The following is a 20463-nucleotide window of genomic DNA, read 5'->3' as shown; positions in this document are numbered from 1 at the left end:
TCCAGCAAACATGTTGGAATTCTTGGGGTTTCCCAATGCACTAGGGGGATTACTATGCTCAAAAGGTTTGGGAAACTCTGTTGTAACTTATGCATGTATTGTTGGTTTACCTGATGTGCTTCAGTTCTAACCTGAAAATGTTAGATTTTCCTACCATCCCAGCTGCTTTGGTGAAAAGCTTTAATTTGGCAATGACCAGGTAGACAGCACAGAATCAGAAAACTGCAGAGAAGAAGCACTGAATCCAGAAAAATTAAGTAGAGAAAATGTGGTGTCAAGGAAGGAGTGGGTTAGGACAGACATTGGACACTATAAGTTTGCAAAACATGCATCTGGATATAAAATTCATTGTGTATTAGTACAAAAAGAAAATAGTTAAAAGAAAAGGCAGAGAAACAATAGAGGAGTGTTTACAGTAAGTCCCCATTTAATGTTGCCCTGTTTATGTCGTTTCTCCTTTAAAATTGGACAGTTAATGGGATCTGTTTTCTCGTTTAGCATTGCGAGTTTCATTTAAAAGTTGTTTCCCTCTGTTCTGACACAGGGTCGTGAATCAATTTATAGTATATGTTGCAGAAAATAACTTTTCACAGTGAAATGTCAAAACATGTTCCATGCAATTCATTATTTTGTAGTGAACTAACTGTTATGAAGATAAATTCTGTGTGGATGCTACGTATGAGAATGCAAACCAAAGATTCAATTATTTTCTACACCAGAGCCCCTTATATGCTTGGATGTGCATGTTAAACATTAAAAGCAGGAAGCATTCCATTCACCTATATGGAGGGAAAAGTAAAAGCCTGGTGGGGTGTGGCAAACATAGGTGTTAGTGGGAGGATGTACTGCCAACAGAAAATTGTAAACCAGCTTCAACAATTCCAGATCTGGTGGTGACCCAAGTACTTCTTCAATGATCTTCACAAACGATCTACAGACTTCCCGTGGGATAGATCTCAGATGTTCATCTCGGTGCTCCTAAGAAGCCAGAATAGGGAAACAGAAACAAGAATGCTTAATACGATTCAAGTTTATTGATTTTGCTCAGTGTCAACAGTTCTCACCCATATCCAGGTCGCAGCTATTTATGTGTTCAGTACCAGTTTCCTTTAACAATGTAACTGATATGACATTGGCAAAGAATGCAGATAAGTTAGCATAACATTATGTTGCAATATGACCCTTTGCTTGGACTAAAGAAAACCCAAAACAGAAACTTTACTGAACCCAGTTTAGGTAATGATCAAAAAAATCGATGACATTTTAGATACATTACTCAATATTCTTTTTTGTGTGTCTGTGGGTGATGTTACAATGTCACGATTTCACGAAGAAATAATATTTCTGAAAATGCAGAGCACCGCCATATCGAATTCATGTGACAAAGCTTGGGTTATTCTGTTTCAGAAAATAAACTTTTGGTTTTGTTGTAATTGCATATTGGGGTAATATACATTGACTTACATTAAAATAAATGCTGTCCTTTCTCTTGAGACCACATGGTCAAGCTAGCAATGAGAATGAGGACAGACTGTTTGAACTGGTAAAAGTTCGGACGACGTTTGAGACACCATGTTTAAAAGGCAGATTCAGCAGCAGCATTTTCTAAGCTTCTCAGGTACTGAGTAAACATAATAAATTACTACATTCTGATTTTCAGTGACAATTTTGTAGAAAGAAACTTTTAAACTTGGGAATAAATTTGCCATGATGCCACTGGTTCCCGAGTTCAGTTCTCCCAGTAAACTTGGAACTGCTGAACTTCCAGGTGTCTGAGGGAAAGAATAGTATGCTACATCACAAGTTAGCAGGGCTCCCACTCCTAATTATTATCTAGTGACCCCAGTTGGTAAATGAACTTGGGTAGATGCCAGAAGAGAAGAGGAAGGAACTCACTGACTCACTCACTCCCTCCCTCCTTCCCTCCCTTGTCTGATACATGTGTGACCTATCGGCTTTCATTATCTAGGGTCACATGAAAATGGCCACTTGGTCAAGGTAATGAAAAGGTGCATGAATCACAGAACTGTACCCTAGCGAGACTTAAGAAAACGGAGAAAAGACAGGGAAAGGGCAGTGAAGTAGTGAAAATTAGGATAGAAATACAGTTCATACCTGAAGAACCTGGCAAGTCAAGAGGAAGCGGTAAACCACTTGCGCCTTTAGAAACTGTTTGACATTGAACATCTGCTTTGGATGATGGACTTGAATGAGCACTTCAAGAGCTGCCATCAGCGTTTCCCAGACACCATTCTGTTTTCAAAACAAATAAACACAACCTTGGTAACTACCTTGGCGAGGTTATTTCTCGATGAACAGAATGCAGCCTCTACACAATAATGGTTGAAGGGTCACAGGATCATTGGAAGCAAACTTCATGAGTTTGAGCTGCTGGACTAGCCAGTAATATTAGTTAAAGAAAAGGACATTTTTTTCAAAAGATAAGATGGCTTGATTCCTCTTCAGGTGGAGCTCAATGCCACAGATCAAACTTGAAAAAAAGGAGTACAACCGAAGCATTCGTGATTTACCTAATTTTTACGTAACCAGACCTATGTACTTGAGCTCTCGCAAAGTCCATTCAAATGTGGATTTTGGGTGTCACTCTGAACCCAATCCTATCACTCTATTTCCACTTTTTCTCTTTCTTTTTAAATTATTTTCTCTTTATCCATCCTTGACCCCTCTCGTCTATTGTCTTTCTGCCTTTCATTTCTCTATTCTTAGGTGCTCTGCCCTTCAGCACACCTCAACCTTCCAGATCTCTTGACTCTGCCACAAGTTTGAAACATCTCAGATAAGCCCAGAGTTTATCGATGCATCTTTTTTGGCACACTCTGATGGGCCCATCAAAGCCCTGACTTATTACGATCAACAACCCCAACTGCTCCATCTGACTCTTGCCAGACTTCCCGCCCAATACATTCACTGGGGCTAATATTGCCAATCTTCCAGTCACACTCACCCATCTTATTGCAGAAACTGTGAACTCTGCCAGTAGCTCAGCACTCGCAATCTCCCTCCAGAATGTCTATTCATTCATGAACAAAGTCCTTGCCATAACATGATGATTGCATTGACATCATGGCCTTAATGGGAATCTGGCTGAGGCATGATGACACATTGCCTTGAGTGAGGTTCAATCAGAGTATGGAAGTTGGGTGAACTGAGGAAGTTCAGTAAGGAGGGGACTGAGGTACTCCTCTGCTTTTTCTAATTTTTTCACCCTGTAGGAATTGGTTTCTTCACGACTACATGGGAAAAGGGAGGTGTTTGTGAATATCTAGTGAGTATCTGCTGAATGGTCAGGTCCATTTTCGAAAGGTTTAAAACGATACTGGAATTTGTGATGGGGTTAATAAATACCAAAGACAAAATAAGTAATTGAATAAAATAATTATGGCAGGACAGGTAATGTATCAAGGCTGCAGCATGTGGAAGCACATGGATACCAGTGTTACTCGGCGCAAGTATGTCTGCAGTAAGTGTCTGCAGCTCGAGGAGTTTCTGTTCAGAGTCATTGAGTTGGAGGCTGAGTTGTGGCACATCAGAGAGGGCAAGAGTTACCTGGACGCTTTGTTTCAGGCGGCGGTCACATCGCTGAACTCACATCTTTCTCTAGCATTTCTCCCATTTCCCTCATGTCCTCTCTGAGCTAAAGTTGCCCATGAGACCCACCTCTTGCTCCCATGATTCTATTCCCACTAATCTGCTGACCTACCCAACTTTCTCGTCTGGTCCTCATGTTGTCAAAATCACCGACAATTGTTCCCCAGTCCGTTAAATCTGCCAACATCACATCTTTCCTCAAAAAAAACCTTTTGACTCCGTCATCCTTGCAAACTGCTATTCCATCTCTAAACTCCCTTTTATCTCCAAAATCCTTCAAAATGTTGCAGCCTCCCAAATCAATTCCCACCTTTCCTAGAATTCCATGCTTGAATTTCTACAATCAGGTTTCTGCAAAAATACTAAAACAACTCTGATCAAAATTACAAATGGTATCCTGTATGACTGTTACAAAGGTAAATTTTTCCTCTTTGTTGTTTTGAACTGTCTGCAGCCTTGGACATGATTGACCACATCATCCTCCTCCTTCACTGTCATCCAACTGGGTGGGACTGCAATCACCATATTCCATTCAATCAAACCCAGAATTTATCAATTATTGCTTCCTGCTCCTGCACTGTTACCTCTGCTGTCTCCCAAGGATTGATCATTGCTCCAATCCTATTCCTCAGTTAAATGCTGCACCTCAGCTACAACATATAAAAGCACATAATTTGTTTTCACATTGAATGCTGTTGACAGACAGCTCTAGTTCACTTCTAACTCTCTTGACTCCTCCACTAAATCATCAGACTACTCTTTCAACATCCAGTATTGGCTCAGCAGACATGTCCTTCAATTAAATATTGGGAAAACAGAATCCATTGTTTTGCTTCCCCACTCCAAACTCTATTCCACAGCTACCAATTCAATCCCTCCTCTGGCAAACTCTAAGACTAAACCAGTCTTTTCACAACCTTGGGATCACATTTGACTTAACTGGCACCAAATTCAGTTTACTATCACCCTTGAGCTTGCTGACCAGTCAAGCATCATCATGATTTTAAAATTCTCAAGTTCCGTTTTCAAATCCCTCCGTAAATCTGCCCTGCCCACCTCTGTAATCTTCTCAAGCCGCACAACCCTTAGATATATCCACGCTTCTCTAATTCTGGCCTCTTAGACAAACCTGATTTCCATCTTTCCCCATTGTCGGCCGAGCCTTCTGTTGACTAAGCCCTAAGCCGTGGAATAACCTCTATCTCTCGATCTTTCTTCTTTTAAGACACAATTTAAAACCCACCTCTTTGACAAAGCTTTTGGTCATCTGATCTAATATTTCCTGATGTGACTCAATGTCATCTTTTGTTTTACAATGTTTCTATGAAGCATCTTGGAATGTTTTATTACATTAAAGTGCTATATAAATATGTACTGATGTGTTTAGTTTGCTCACCCCAGCTACGTAGAATAAAGGGATAAATTTAACTATGCAACTACAATATAACACATATGCTGTTGTCTTCGTAGGCTGCTCATAGGGGCCACATATAAAGATCTCCGATTAATGGGCAAAATTCTCCCCTAACCGGCGTAGCGGAGTGGCGCCAACCACTCCGGCGTCGGGCCTTCCCAAAGGTGCGGAAAATTCCGCACCATTAGGGGCTAGGCCCGCGCCGGAGTGGCTCCCGCTCCGCCGACTGTCTTTGGCGCCACGCCGCCCGGTGTCGGGGCTGGCCAAAAGGCCTTCGCCGGTCGGCGTGAGTCCGCGCATGCGCTGGGGCATCAGCGGCCACTGACGTCACCACTGGCGCATGCGCGGTGGAGGGGGTCTCTTCTGCCTCCCCCATGTTGGAGGCCATGGCAGCGGCGGAAGAAAAAAGAGTGCTCCCACGGCACAGGCCTGCCCGCCTACCGGTGGGCCCCGATCACGGGCCAGGCCACCGTGTGGGCACCCCCCGGGGTCCGATCACGCCCCCCCCCCCCCCCCCCCCCCCCCGCCGCCTGCTCCCGCCGGCTCAGAAGTGGTTTAAACCACGTCGGCGGGAGAGGCCCATCGCGGGCCAGAGAATCGCCGCGGGGGTCCCGCCGATACCCGGGTGGCGGAGAATTCCGGCCACAGCGGTGGCAGGATTTACGCCTGCCCCGGCGATTCCCTGACCCTGCGGGGGGGGGTCGGAAAATTCCGCCCAATGTTCCCATGTCGCAAGTTGTTGATACTTTTTAAAAAAATTTAGAATACCCAATTAATTTTCTTTCCAATTAAAGGGCAATTTAGCATGGCCAACTCACCTACCCTGCACATCTTTTGGGTTGTGGGGGCGAAACCCACGCAAACACGGGGAGAATGTGCAAACTCCACACGGACAGTGACCCAGAACCAGGATCGAACCTGGGACCTCGACGCCGTGAGGCCGCAGTGCTAACCCACTGCACCACTGTGTTGCCCGCAAGTTGTTGATACTGACAGATCTTGGGAATTCCGGTTTACGATTACCAATGAGTCATTATTCATTTCTCCAAGGCCACAAAATTTAAAAAACACTTAGGAGCTAATAAAAACTATAAGTACAGTTAAAAATAAGTTTCTCATGCCACAAAGACCAAATTATTGAAATACCCCAGCATTAAACTGTTATGAACAAGACTAGCTTTTCCTCAAAAAAATGTTATGAAATGATGACAGGAAAAAGAGTGTAGTTGTAAACGGCTGTTTATTGGACTAAGGGAAGGAGATTCCCTTGGGTTTGGTACTAGGACCGCTGCTTTCGCTTGATCAGACCTCAGCCACATTTTCAAAATCTGCTGACGACATCAAACTTTGAAGTATTGTGAACTGTGAGGAACATAGAACATTACAGCGCAGTACAGGCCCTTCGGCCCACGATGTTGCACCGTCCTGTGAAACCCTTCTAAAGTCCCTCTACACTATTCCCTTATCGTCCATATGCCTATCCAATGACCATTTGAATGCGTTTAGTGTTGACGAGTCCACTACTGTTGCAGGCAGGGCATTCCACGCCCTTACTACTCTTTGAGTAAAGAACCTACCTCTGACATCTGTCCTATATCTATCTCCCCTCAATTTAAAGATATGTCCCCTCGTGCTGGATATCACCATCCGAGGAAAAAGGCTCTCGATGTCCACCCTATCTAATCCTCTGATCATCTTGTATGCCTCAATTAAGTCCCCTCTTAACCTTCTTCTCTCTAACGAAAACAGCCTCAAGTCCTTCAGCCTTTCCTCATATGATCTTCCCTCCATACCAGGCAACATTCTTGTAAATCTCCTCTGTACCCTTTCCAATGCTTCCACATCCTTCCTATAATGTGGTGACCAGAACTGCACACAATACTCCAAATGCGGCCGCACCAGAGTTTTGTACAACTGCAACATGACCTCATGGCTCCGAAACTCAATTCCTCTACCAATAAAAGCTAACACACTGTACGCCTTCTTAACAACCCTCTCAACCTGGGTGGCAACTTTCAGGGATCTATGGGCATGGACACCGAGATCTCTCTGCTCGTCTACTCTACCAAGAATCTTATTAGCCCAGTACTCTGCCTTTCTGTTATTCCTTCCAAAATGAATCACCTCACACTTTTCTGCATTAAACTCCATTTGCCACCTGTCAGCCCAGCTCTGCAGCTTATCTATGTCCCTGTGTAACTTGTAACATCCTTCGGCACTGTCCAGAACTCCACCGACTTTAGTGTCATCTGCAAATTTACTCACCCATCCTTCTACGCCCTCCTCCAGGTCATTTATAAAAATGACAAACAGCAACGGCCCCAAAACAGATCCTTGTGGCACACCACTAGTAACTGGACACCAGTCAGAGCATTTCCCATCAACCACCACTGTTTGTCTTCTATCAGCCAGCCAATTTCTGATCCAAACTGCTAAATCACCCTGAATCCCATGCCTCTGTATTTTCTGCAATGGCCTACCATGGGGAACCTTATCAAATGCTTTACTGAAATCCATATACACCACATCAACTGCTTTACCCTCATCCACCTGTTTGGTCACCTTCTCGAAGAACTCAATGAGGTTTGTGAGGCACGACCTACCCTTCACAAAACCATGTTGACTATCTCTAATCAAATTATTCCTTTCCAGATGATTATACATCATATCTCTTATAAACCTTTCCAAGACTTTTCCCACAACAGAAGTAAAGCTCACTGGTCTATAGTTACCGGGGTTATCTCTACTCCCCTTCTTGTACAAGGGGACAACATTTTCTATCCTCCAGTCCTCTGGCACTATTCCTGTAGACAAAGATGACTTAAAGATGAAAGCCAAAGGCTCAGCAATCTCCTCCCTAGCTTCCCAGAGAATCCTAGGATAAATCCCATCTGGCCCAGGGGACTTATCTATTTTCACACTTTCCAGAATCGCTAACACCTCCTCCTTATGAACCTCAAGCCCTTCTAGTCTAGTAGCCTGTATCTCAGTATTCTCCTCGACAACTTTGTCTTTTTCCTGTGTGAATACTGACGAAAAATACTCATTTAGCACCTCTCCTATCTCCTCGGACTCGACGCACAACTTCCCACTATAGTCCTTGACTGGCCCTACTCTTACCTTAGTCATTCTTTTATTCCTGACATACCTATAGAAAGCTTTAGGGTTATCCTTGATCCTACCTGCCAAACACTTCTCATGTCCTCGCTTGGCTCTTCTTAGCTCTCTCTTTAGAGCCTTCCTAGCTAACATGTAACTCTCAAGCGACCCAACTGAACCATCACGTCTCATCTTCACATAAGCCTCCTCCTTCCTCTTGACAAGTGATTCAACTGCTTTAGTAACCCATGGTTCCCTCACTCGACCACTTCCTCCCGGCCTAACAGGTACATACTTATCAAGGACACGCAGTAGCTGTTCCTTGAATATGCTCCACATTTCCACCTCTTCACAAAACCATGTGTCCATCCCCTGCAGTTTTCCTCTCCAGGCGATGATAAGCCAGTTATAGGCTTCAAACGTACATACAGGCAGGTGAAATGCGTGGCTAGGTGACAGATATAATGAGGCTTCTGGATGCAAATCATAAAACCAGGGCTCTGGAGGGAGGAGTCAGGTGAAGGGATATTTAGAAATTTACAAATTTAGAAATTTAAAAGAAAAGCCAAAGTAAGCTTGGCAGTGCAGTGTAGCGATTTCGGTAAAGACAAGCAGAGTAGGACATGAACAGATGGAGTTTAATGATGATCGTACATTTGTGAATAAAGTCCATGCAAACAATAGTTTAAAAAAAGTAAAATTAAAGACTCTTTATCTGAATGTACAAACAATTCACAATAAGATAGATGAACTAACAGCACAAATAGAGATAAATGCTTTAAATCAAATCGTCATTCCAGAGATATGAGTAGACGATGAACAAGGTTGCAAAATAGATATTCCAGCGTACACAACATTTTGGAAAGACTCACAGAATGGAAAAGGAGGTTCCGGTGACGGGGATGTGCTGAGCGGATGCAGGAAAGGTGGCTCTCCTCGGGGACTCAGAAAATCAGCACTTATAACACGAAAATAAGCCACTGGCATCGCTCACTCCAACAAGACCACCACAACTAACTGAGAAATGTCCGGAAATAACTCCTGGACCCATAAAGATAGTAGAATCAGCAAAAGCCTAGAGAGGAAGAACGGGATGTCGGGTGTACGCGGGATGAGTCAGAGCTGGCTGGCTCACCGGGGCTCATGCCAGACGACCCACCGACAAGCGAGTGGATGAACCTCCTGACTCAGGAGCTACTAAAACACAAGGACGCCATCAAGCTCAAAATGATGGCAACAGCAAAGGCAGCGGTCGCAGATGCCCTGGCCCCCTTCAAGGTGGCGCTAGAAAAGACAGAGCAACGGTTAGAGTCACAGGAAGAGACAATCAGAGACCTGGAGAAAGCAGCGACCGAATCGCCTCCTTGGAGACAGAAATGGCACAGTTGGTGGTAACGCAAGGGACACCTCCCCCCCCCCCCCCCCCCTTCCTGATAGTCATCTGGATCATCAGGGGACTTAACGGCCCAGTGAAACGATCCAGAGTCTTCGCCCATCTGAAATGTCTGAGGGATGATCTTCTCTTTCTCCAGGTGACTCACCAGTAGGAGAAGGAACAACTATGGGTAAGAAAGAGCTGGGTGGGTCAGGCGTACCAATCTAAGGCAAGGGGGGTAGCCATACTAATAAACAAGAGGACAAACATCACGGCGACAATGACGGTTAAACGAATGGCAGGAGACATGAGGAAAATGTTTTTTTTAAATGTGTGGTGGAGGCAAATTCAATCATGGCTTTCAAAAGGGGATTAGATAATCATCTGCAGGGGAAAAAATGCAGAGCTCGGGGAGAGGGCAGAAATGGCACTAGCAGAGTTGCTCTTGCAGAGAGTTGGGATGGAGAGAGCCAAATGGTCTCCTTCTGTGTTGTAACATTCTGTGATTCTATATTCGATAGGATATATACAGATACGGTATTTACATTTGTGGGGAGTCCAGAATATATGATGGTCACTAATAAACCAAACAGGAAATTCAGGAGAAACATCTTCACTCATCAAGTGGTGAGAATGTGGAATTTACTACCACATGGAGTCGTTGAGGTGAATAGTATAGATGTAATTAAGGGTATGCTAAATTATTATGTAAAATAACAGGGTATGTTGATACCATGAGATGAAACAAATAGAGTAGGAGCGTACTGGCACAGAACAGTTGGACTAAATTCTATGCAATAGAACTATTTAATTGCATATCTGAATAGTTTTAGTAAGCTTAAACAAAATTCATCTTGCCATCCATTTTGCAGATGGGGAGCAGCCATCTCACTTCCATGCCTCCACAACTAATGTTGCTTAATCTAACTTCTCGGTGTTAGAAGCCAGCTGGCTGATGATGCTCACTCTGTCAATTTTCTCCAGAAATTCATAAAACTGAGTAAGCACAGAAATATGCTATTTGCTCCATCATGTACATGCTGGCTCTTTGACAGGAGTTTCCCATTAGTCACATTCATGTGCGCTTTTCTTTTCAATATATACAACTTTCTTTTGAAATTCACTTTTGAATTTGCTCTCCACACAAAAATTGTGTTCCAATTAGAATATTACAAAAATTAGGAAATAGATGAACCGTCCCAAGGCTGACGAAGTGCAAACAAATGTAACAAAAATTATTGCAAAAGATTGGGTGAAAGGGTAATTATGGGAGTTTGTGGATCGATTGTCATTCAGTTGTCAGTATGGCCGAGTGGTAAGGCGCCAGACTTAAGCAGTTTCCTTCATTGACATTGAGGACTTGGTGATTTCTGGTCCCTTTCTAGGGTTGCGGGTTCAAATCCCACTCGGTCACAGAAGGCAAAGAATCGCAGTGGAAGGGTGTTTTTCTGAATGGAAGGTTGTGACTAGTGGTGTTCCACAGGGATCAGTGCTGGGGCCTCTGTTATTTGTAGTGTCCATAAACTATTTGAATGAAAATGTAGCCGGTCTGATTAGTAAGTTCGCGGGTGACACCAAGGTTGGTGGAGTGGCCGATAGTGTTGAGGATTGTCAGAAGAAACAGCAGGACATAGATAGGTTGGAGACTTGGGCAGAGAAATGGCAAATAGAGTTTAATCCGGACAATGTGAGGTAATGCATTTTGGTAGGTTTAACATCGAGGGGAAACATACCATAATTGGCAAAACTCTTAGGAGTATAGAAAGTCAGAGAGATCTGGGCGTGCAGGTCCACAGATCTTTGAAGGTGGCAACACAAGTGGACACGGTAGTCAAGAAAGCATACGGAATGCTTGCCTTCATTGGACAGGGCATTGAGTATAAAAACTGGCAAGTCATGCTACAGTTGTACAGAACCTTGGTAAGGCCACACTTGGAATATTGCACATAATTCTGGTCATCACACTATCAAAGGATGTGGAGGCTTTGGAGAGGGTGCAGAGGAGGTTTTACCAGGATGTTGCTTGGTCTGGAGGGTGTTAGCTATGTGGAGAGGCTGCATTGACTCCGACTGTTTTCATTAGAAAGACGGAGGTTGATGGGTGACCTAATAGAGGCCTACAAGATTATGAGGGGCATGGATAGAGTGGATGGGCAGGCACTCTTTCCCAGGGTGGAGGGGTCAGTCACCAAGGGTCATAGGTTTAAGGTCCGTGGGGCAAAGTTTAGAGGAGACGTGCAAGGCAGGCTTTTTTTTTTTACACAGAGGATGGTGAGTGCCTGGAACAGGTTACCAGGATAGGTTGTGGAAGTAGATACATTAACGGCGTTCAAAAAGCATCTCAACAAACACGTGGATTGGATGGGTATAGAGGAATACGGCACAAGGGAGTGCTGAGGGTTTTGGCAAAGGTTGGTATTATGACCGGTACAGGCTTGGAGGGCCGAAGGGCCTGTTCCTGTGCTGTATTGTTCTTTGTTCTTAGTTGTCAGATCAACTAAATTAACTGAGAGTATTGCTAAATCCAAGAAAGTATATTTCACCTTGCAGCAACATAATGATCACATAAATAGTCAAAAAGATTGACGGTATCCAAATTACTACATGGTGGGAGGATTTATAGAATTGGGCTGTGAATGTGAACATTTATCCATGGATTAGGATCATAGCACATGTATTGGTCTTTGTTCAATAACAGATCATTCTGTTTCTGCTCATTATATACCACAACGTGCAAATAAAATGCATCAACGACAGTCCTCACAAGTAACTGAACTCGAGCTACAACCGCTACAAGTTTCAAAAATTGCAATGGGATATTAAAAAAATCATCTCAACTGACTGAATTACAAAAATGAATGATTTTGATTGGAAAATGCTGTCGCAATTTGTATTTTAAAGTGGGACGGCTGCAGGCCTCAGGCCTACACCCAGCTCATCCCCGCTACTTTGAGCATTCTTCCTTTTGAGATAGTATATAGCATAGTGGTGAGCACTATGGCTTCACAGCGCCAGGGTCCCAGGTTCGTTTCCCAGCTTGGGTCACTGTCTGTGCAGAATCTGCACGTTCTCCCCGTGTCTGCGTTTGGCTTCCTCCTGGTACTCTGGTTTCCTCCCACAAGTCCTGAAAGACGTGCTGTTAGGTGAATTGGACATTCTGAATTCTCCCTCCGTGTACCTGAACAGGCGCCGGAATGTGGCGACTAGGGGCTTTTCACAGTAACTTCATTGCAATGTGAGCATAATTGTGACAATAAAGATTACTATTATATTATTATATAAACCAATTCCCTTTTGAATACCTCGATTGAACTTGCCTGCACCATCCTCTCAGGGAGTTTGTTCCAGACTCCAACCACCTTCTGGGTGAAAATCTACCCATGATGCCATTAAATTCTAAAAAAATCTTTCTCTTTCTCTTTCTTGAATTCTTGACCTCCAGAGCCTTCTGTGGTTCACAGGTCCACTACCCTGAGTGAATAAACTTTTCCTCATCTCAGTAATTTAAAAAAAAAGTATTTCTAAAGGGCAGCATGGTGGCACAGTGGTTAGCATTGCTGCCTACGGCGCTGAGGATCCAGGTTCGAATCCCAACCCTGGGTCACTGTCCGTGTGGAGTTTGCACATTCTCTTGTGGGTGTCACCCCCACAACCCAAAGATGTGCTGGTTAGGTGGTCTGGCCACGCTAAATTGCCCCTTAATTGGAAAAATGAATTGGGTACTCTTAATTTAAAAAAAAAGTATTTCTATGAAGGTTTTGCAGAATTTTTCATAATAAAACAGTAGAAACAATAATAACAAAACAAACTAGAGTGAATAACATAGTGTAAAAAGAGAATATAGAATAACAATTAAATAGACATTACCCCACGCGATCCAGTCTTCTCACACCATCCCAGTGAAGCACTCACCGTTCCCCCCCCCCCCCCCCCCGGCACGGATTGCTGCTGCTGCTGACATTTAAATTTCCCCCCAGAAAGTCGCCGAATGGCTGCCACCTCTGAGGGAACCCTAGCGTAGACCCTCTTAAGGCAAACGTTATTTTCTCGAGGCTGAGAAACTCAGCCATGTCGTTAACCCAAGTCTCTACACTCGGGGGCTTCGAGTCCCTCCACATTCATTAAATCCGTCTCCGGGCTACTCGGGAGGCAAAGGCCAAGACGTCAGCTTCATTCGCCCCCTGAACTCCCGGGTCTTCTGACACTCCAAAGATCGCTATCTCTGGACTCAGCACCACCCATGTGTTAAGCGCCTTGGACATTGCCCTCGCGAACCCTTGCCAGAACTCTCTAAGCTCTGGGCATGCCCAAAACATGTGGACATGGTTTGTAGGGCTGCCCTTGCACCTCATGTCTTCTACCCCAAAAAACTTGCTCATTCTCGCTGCCGTCATGTGTGCCCGGTGGACCACCTTAAATTAAATTAGACTGAGCCTGGCACATGATGAGGAGGAATTAACCCTGCCCAGGACCTCTGCCCACAGACCTGCCTCCAACTTCTCACCTAGCTCCTCCTCCCACTTGCCTTTGAGCTCCTCCACCGGGGTTTCCTCCGCCTCCTGTAGTTCCTTGTAGATATCCAACACATTCCCCTTCCCCACCCAGGTGCCGGAGACCACCCTGTCCTGTATCCTCAGTGACGGCAGCTTCGGAAAGGCCACTACCTGTTTTTTCAGGAAGGTTCGTACTTGCAGATATTTAAAGGCGTTTCCTGGCAGCAGATTAAATTTGTCCTCTAGCGCCTTCAAATTGGGAAGGCTTCCGTCTATGAACAGATCTCCCATCCTTCTGATGCCTGCCCTCTGCCAGCTCTGGAACCCACCATCCATCCTACCTGGGACAAACCTGTGATTGTTGCATATCGGGGTCCAGACCGACGCTCTCTCCACCCTCTTGTACCTCCTCCACTGTCCCCAGATCCGCAGTGTCGCCACCACCACCGGACTTGTGGAGTAACGGGTCGGCAAGAACAACAAAGGAGCCGTTATCAAAGCTCCCAGACTGTACCTATACATGACGCTGCCTCCAGCTGCTCCCACGCCGCCCCCGCCTTATCCCTAATATTGGCCGCACAGTAGTAGCTGCGAAAGTTCGGCAGCACCAAACCCCCCCCCTTCCCCCTGACTGCACTCCAACAGCAATCTCCTTACTCCCGGGGTCTTATTCGCCCACACTGATCCTACTCACCCGCTTAAAAAAGGCCTCAGGGATGAAGATGGGGAGACACTGAAAGGCAAACAAAAATCTGGAGAGGACAGTCATTTTCACGGTCTGCACCCTCCCTGCCAGTGACAGCGGGAGCATGTCCCACATTTTAAAGTCCCCCTCCATTTGCTCCACCAACCGGGTCAGGTTGAGCCTGTACAGGGCATCCCATTTCCTGGCCACCTGTATACCCAGGTAATGAAAACTTTTCTCTACCATCCTGAGCAGCAGCTCTTTCAGTCTCTCCTCCTGCCCCTTGGCCTGGATCACAAACAACTCACTCTTTCCCATGTTCAGTTTGCACTTGAAAAACTACCAAAATCCCTCAGGATCTGCAGAACCTCCTCCATCCCCTCCACAGGGTCCAAAATGTGCAGGAGTAAATCATCCGCATATAGAGAGACCCGATGTTCCACCCCCACCGAACCAGTCCCCGCCAGTTCCTCAAGGCTCTCAGCACCATAGCTAGTGGTTCGATAGCAAGGGCAAATAGTAACGGGGAGAGGGGACACCCCTGTCTCGTTCTCCGGTGAAGCTCAAAGTACCCCGACCTCAGCCGGTTTGTACATAACCTCATCTCAGTCATAAATGGTCTACTCGTGCTCGCTTCGGCAGCACATATACTAAAATTGGAATGATACAGAGAAGATTAGCATGGCCCCTGCGCAAGGATGACACGCAAATTCGTGAAGCGTTCCATAAATGGTCTACTCTACTGCATACCCTGAGACTGTGTTTTCAAGTTCTAAATTCCTCATCCAGGTTTAATGTTATGCTCCTCATGTACTCTTTTGTCATTTTATAGCAACTTGCTCCAGGCATCAGCAGTCACATACTGTCCATCATTCCATATGCACACCTTTTTCATAAGGTGGATACAGAAAGGCACTTGTGTAAAACCTGGAGTCAACCATCAAGAGTTAATTATGAATTAAAGAAAAATTAAGCTAAAGGTAAGGACTAACATCATACCTCAGGATTATTAATCAGTGGAACTGACCAACACCTAATACAGTAAACAAACAACCCCACTGAAGCATCCAAAAGGGAATTTCTGATAGAGCAGAAGAATAAAGGTGTGCATTATCACAATAATTTTAAGAAAGGTTCCGTTAGAAACTGGATAACTGCAAGTTACACTTTATGTGTGCTACTCATTAGGTTCTTAAATAAACTTTTTCCCTCTTGTTGAACAACTGGAAATCATTTTATAATTGCTACTCTTTTCAAATATAAAGTCCAACTTTCAATCAGAATTTAATATTGATAGAAACAAACCAAAAAAAAAAATCAGAAAGTGGGGAAAAACCTGTGCTTTGGACCAGATCTTCCAATCGAGTAACAATTCAGATAGGAGCTTCACATCCTGGATTACAGCACTGGATTCTGTATCAATCTCAAATTGACCCATGGATTCATTAAAGGTAAGAATTGGAGCACTGCAGCATCCATCGAGTAAAGCCTGAAATATATTTTTAAAAAGCAAAAATGTATCAAATCTACAAACAACAGTCTATGACCATAACTGACAACTTAGAAAATTAAACATTTTCTGCTTATTATAACATAATAGGATTTTTATTTAAACACAGAGGACATAAAATAGGTTTGAAGGTAATAAGTGAACCAACCCAGATAACCGTTTCTTTATTCTGAGAATGTATGCATGTATTTAATTAAGTCAGTTCATAATTTGTTCCATATAGTACTTAAGAGGAGAACAGAATGGTATCCTGGAATCTAATACTCTAAAACATCTACTGACCATTTTTGGGGGTCAAAATAATTTGGGAACATTCTGGTTCCAGGAGAATCCTGTCCCGTTGAAAGAGAGGCCTTGACCACTGGGTTGTTGTCCACTGTGATGCTTTAGAGAAGGGCTGTTAATTTACAGGTAAATTGTTTTGCTTGTCCTTCAGTTTATAATGTTTTTCATCTCCCCCTCTATTCTTCTGATTAAAATTTCACATTTCCTGTCTCCCTCTTTCTCTCTGCCCATCTGTCAACTTTATTGCTCTCAAACTCTCTCTTTTCCTTTTTATAAAAGTATTGTCTTCTCCCTCCCTCTTAATTCCATTATGTATTGATTAAATTTTACTCTTAAATTCTTTTGGAAGGCATGCATTAAAGTGACAATCAATAGAGGGCAGCACGGTGGCACCGAGGACCCGGGTTCAATCCTGGCCCTGGGTCACTGTTCATGTGGAGTTTGCACATTCTCCCCGTGTCTGTATGGGTCTCACCCCCCACAATCCAATGATGTGCAGAGTAGGTGGATTGGCTATGCTAAATTGCCCCTTATTTGGAAAAACAAAATTAAAATAAATTTTTTAAAAGTGACAATCAATATGCCCTGGCTCAAAAGAGGTCTACGGTGAAGACAGGGAATAACCATGCAGATACTGCTGCAACATATGCAGGTGAGAGAGAAATTAGTACCCAAAACCTGGGCTGGGAGGGAGTAGCATCAGGAGTTTAGCTGAAAATCCCTCAGGAAAAAGGTGGAATTAATTTTGTTACTGCAGCCCAATGTTTATGGACACATACGGAACTGCAGTAAGAAGCATGTGTTAAAGAGGAACTGTGACTGGAGAAAGGAGGTGGAAAGCAAAATGAGGGGTTTGAGTGGAAATAGAGATAGAAATGGTGGCGGGGGAGACAGGGAAACTTGCTGATCAGGGCATATCAGTCATACCAGTGCTATCTTTCACTTTTAACAAAAAGGGAATAGAGGTAAACCACGTGGACTGAGCCTGAGCAATAACATGGGTAAAGTGACCATCTTTACCAGACTATGCCATTCAATAGCATTTTAATGAAAATGCTGTTGAACTAGTCAAACGAAACAGTGCAGCAAGAATATAGATGTAGAGAATAGAACATACCTTTAAGATGTGAAAACCTACAATACATTTCATTTTGATGAGCACTTGGTGAATCATAGCATAGCCATGACAGCTCTCCATTTCCTGGATTCTCTGCTGGTTATACTTTGTCAAAGTAAGTACAACTTTCAGTGCAAGAGCTTGTGTCTTTTCACAATCATTAATCTCAACAGACTGAAAAGAAAGAAAATACAAATATTTTATAATCTTCCAAACAGAATAGTTACAGGTAATTTGTGAATAATTTTTAATTAGTAAAATAAATGCCAACACACTTGTTCTCCAAATACCAAAAATTTATCCTGTGGGTAGCCGAACCATATATTGCAGGATGACCTGGATTCAATGCCTATTCTTTGCTACAATGGTTATGCTGAATGCTGAAAGGGACGTGCCATTAAGCATGCGTGTATAGTGTACAGATATCACATACACTGAGTAGGGACAGCTGTCACAGGCATGATGAGCCAAATCTTCTATGTAAGATTCAAAAAATTGCGTCATGCAATTTAACCAGCCTAGCCAAACTCAGTTCTACCCCAATGATAGAGTGCCCTGCATTCACAAGTTGAAATCCTTGGTAGGGTTTTCCCTTTCTAGCACCAGGTGCTGAGTCAAACACTCCACAGTGATTCCATCCAAAATCTACTATATTCACACAAATTGGGAGCTGGTTCAAAAATGGGTAATGTATTAATCAACTGTGCTCTAAGGTGCTCATCCTATTTTATAATTAAATTGATGAACACATCTTGCTAAGTAATACAAAAATAACCATCTCATACTCTGGCAAAGAGGAAGATGAATGCACCAGTTCCTCCAACTTCATGCAGGATACGTTGAAGTTCTTGATGCTCCAAAGGCTTCAGGTTCTTCAGTTGCTGGGGCTTCATCACATTGCTTTGGATATCCTTTAAGCTGAATGGTCTTTGTGATGTTACAGTTCGTGTTTGACCCTTGAGCCGAATAACTGGCTCATAGATTGTATATTGAGCAGGACATCTTGGGTTGTAAACAATAGCAAGATTATCCTGCAAAAGAATCATAGCCATCAAGCTTTTATGTGAAATACAAATGAACATTTTCTCTGTCACACAAAAATTGAAGTGTTAGATGTACAGACAGTACATTGATTTACAATGATCAATAAATCAAATATCAACTTACTGGATTGTTTACAACCCAAATGGGGAGGTCCAGGTCAATCCTTGCTCAAAAGCATGCTGATAGAAGATTTCCAAGTGAGTGTCCTTGCAAAGTTTTTTTTTACTAGTCATTGAAACTTCTTTCCCCTTGCTACCTCTCATTTCCACCTTCAACAGTCTCAAAACCGGCTACAAATGGCACTGAGCATTGTTCGATCAACAACATCAGCAAGCATACCCACTTCTGACCTTATGATGAAGGGAAGGTCACTGATGAAGCAACTGAAGATGGTTAGGTCGAGGACACTATCCTGAGAAACTCCTGCAGTGATGTTCTGGGACTGCAATGACTGACCTCCAACAACAACAATTATCTTTCTTTGTGTTAGATGTGACTCCAACCTGTGAAGTTTTTCTCCCTGATCCTGTTAATAACACCCCGAAGCTTGTTCCCTACAAGAAGCCACCTCCATTCGCCCCCACGCCGACCCTCCCCCACAACCCATTTCTTTTTTCTTTAAATTTTAAGAGTGCCCATTTCATTTTTTCCAATTAAAGGGCCATTTAGCGTGGCCAATCCACCTAGCCTGCACATCTTTGGGTTGTGGGGGCGAAACCCATGCAAACACGGGGAGAATGTGCAAACTCCACACGGACAGTGACCCAGAGCCAGGACACGAACCTGGGACCTCGGCGCCGTGAGGCAACAGGGCTAACCCACGGTGCCACCGTGCTGCCCTCACTACCCATTTCTTAACTATGCCGATGTTCGCCGCCCAGTAGTAGTTTGTTATATTCAGCAACGCCAGCACCCCACCTCCCCCCCAGTCCAAAAATGCCCATTTGACCTGTGGGCCCTTCCCTGCCCACACAGATCCAGAGATCAGCGCGTTAACCTTTCTAAAGAATGACTTCAGGACAAAGATCGGGAGGTTCTGAAATGTGAACAGGAACCTTGTCAGCACTTTACTGTCTGCACTCGACCAGCCAGCGACAGTACATCCCACCTCTTGAAGTCAGTCTTCATCTGCTCCACCAGCCGAGTCAAATTTAACTCATGCAACTGCGCCCAACCCCTAGGTATCTAAAACGTGCTCCCACTGCCTTGAACGGCAACTCCCCATCTCCTATTCTGCCCTCTAGCCTCAATCGGGAACACCTTGCTCTTTCCCATGTACAACTTGGGCCCGGAGATTTGGCCAAAGTCCTCCAAAATTTCCATTATGCCCCAAATGTCACCCAATGGGTCCGAAATTTTTAACAACAGGTCGTCTGGGTACAGCAAAACCCTGTGCTCAAAGCCCCCCCCCCCCAACCCACCCACACACACACACATCTGTAGAGGTCATATACATGGACTTCAGTAAGGCGTTTGATAAGGTTTCCCATGGCAGGTTGATGGAAAAAGTGAAGTCGTATGGGGTTCAGGGTGCACTAGCTAGATGGATAAAGAACTGACTGGGTAACAGGAGACAGAGAGTAGTGGTGGAAGGGAGTGTCTCAAAATGGAGAAGGGTGACTAGTGGTGTTCCACAGGGATCCGTGCTCGGACCGCTGTTGTTTGTGATCTGCATAAATGACCTGGATGAAGGTATAGGTGGTCTGATTAGCAAGTTTGCAGATGATACTAAGATTGGTGGAGTTGCAGATAGCGAGGAGGACTGTCAGAGAATACAACAAAATATAGATAGATTGGAGAGTTGGGCAGAGAAATGGCAGATGGAGTTCAAT

The 20463-nt window shown here is 44.1% G+C and overlaps 1 protein-coding gene and 1 non-coding gene across 8 annotated transcripts in view; one reads left to right on the top strand and one right to left on the bottom strand.

Annotated features, from left to right (window-relative positions):
- Positions 1–20463, bottom strand: part of lyst (lysosomal trafficking regulator) — a 397928-nt gene that overhangs the window by 134046 nt on the left and 243419 nt on the right. For all 7 annotated transcript variants that reach the window (XM_038800534.1, XM_038800541.1, XM_038800536.1 and 4 more), the window contains exons 17-21: positions 18373–18618; positions 17588–17761; positions 16012–16164; positions 2116–2253; positions 780–978 (exon numbers count right to left, since the gene is read on the bottom strand). In XM_038800534.1, the coding sequence (XP_038656462.1) occupies positions 780–978; positions 2116–2253; positions 16012–16164; positions 17588–17761; positions 18373–18618 (910 nt within the window). The remainder of the gene's footprint in view (positions 1–779; positions 979–2115; positions 2254–16011; positions 16165–17587; positions 17762–18372; positions 18619–20463) is intronic.
- Positions 15302–15408, top strand: LOC119968129. Its single transcript, XR_005461136.1, has one exon. It is a non-coding gene; the product is annotated as a U6 spliceosomal RNA (small nuclear RNA).

The sequence above is a fragment of the Scyliorhinus canicula genome, chromosome 6 (genome assembly GCF_902713615.1).
Source record: "Scyliorhinus canicula chromosome 6, sScyCan1.1, whole genome shotgun sequence".
NCBI lineage: Eukaryota > Metazoa > Chordata > Chondrichthyes > Carcharhiniformes > Scyliorhinidae > Scyliorhinus > Scyliorhinus canicula.
Note: the sequence above shows the minus strand (reverse complement) of the source record. Positions and strands in the feature narration are given on the sequence as shown.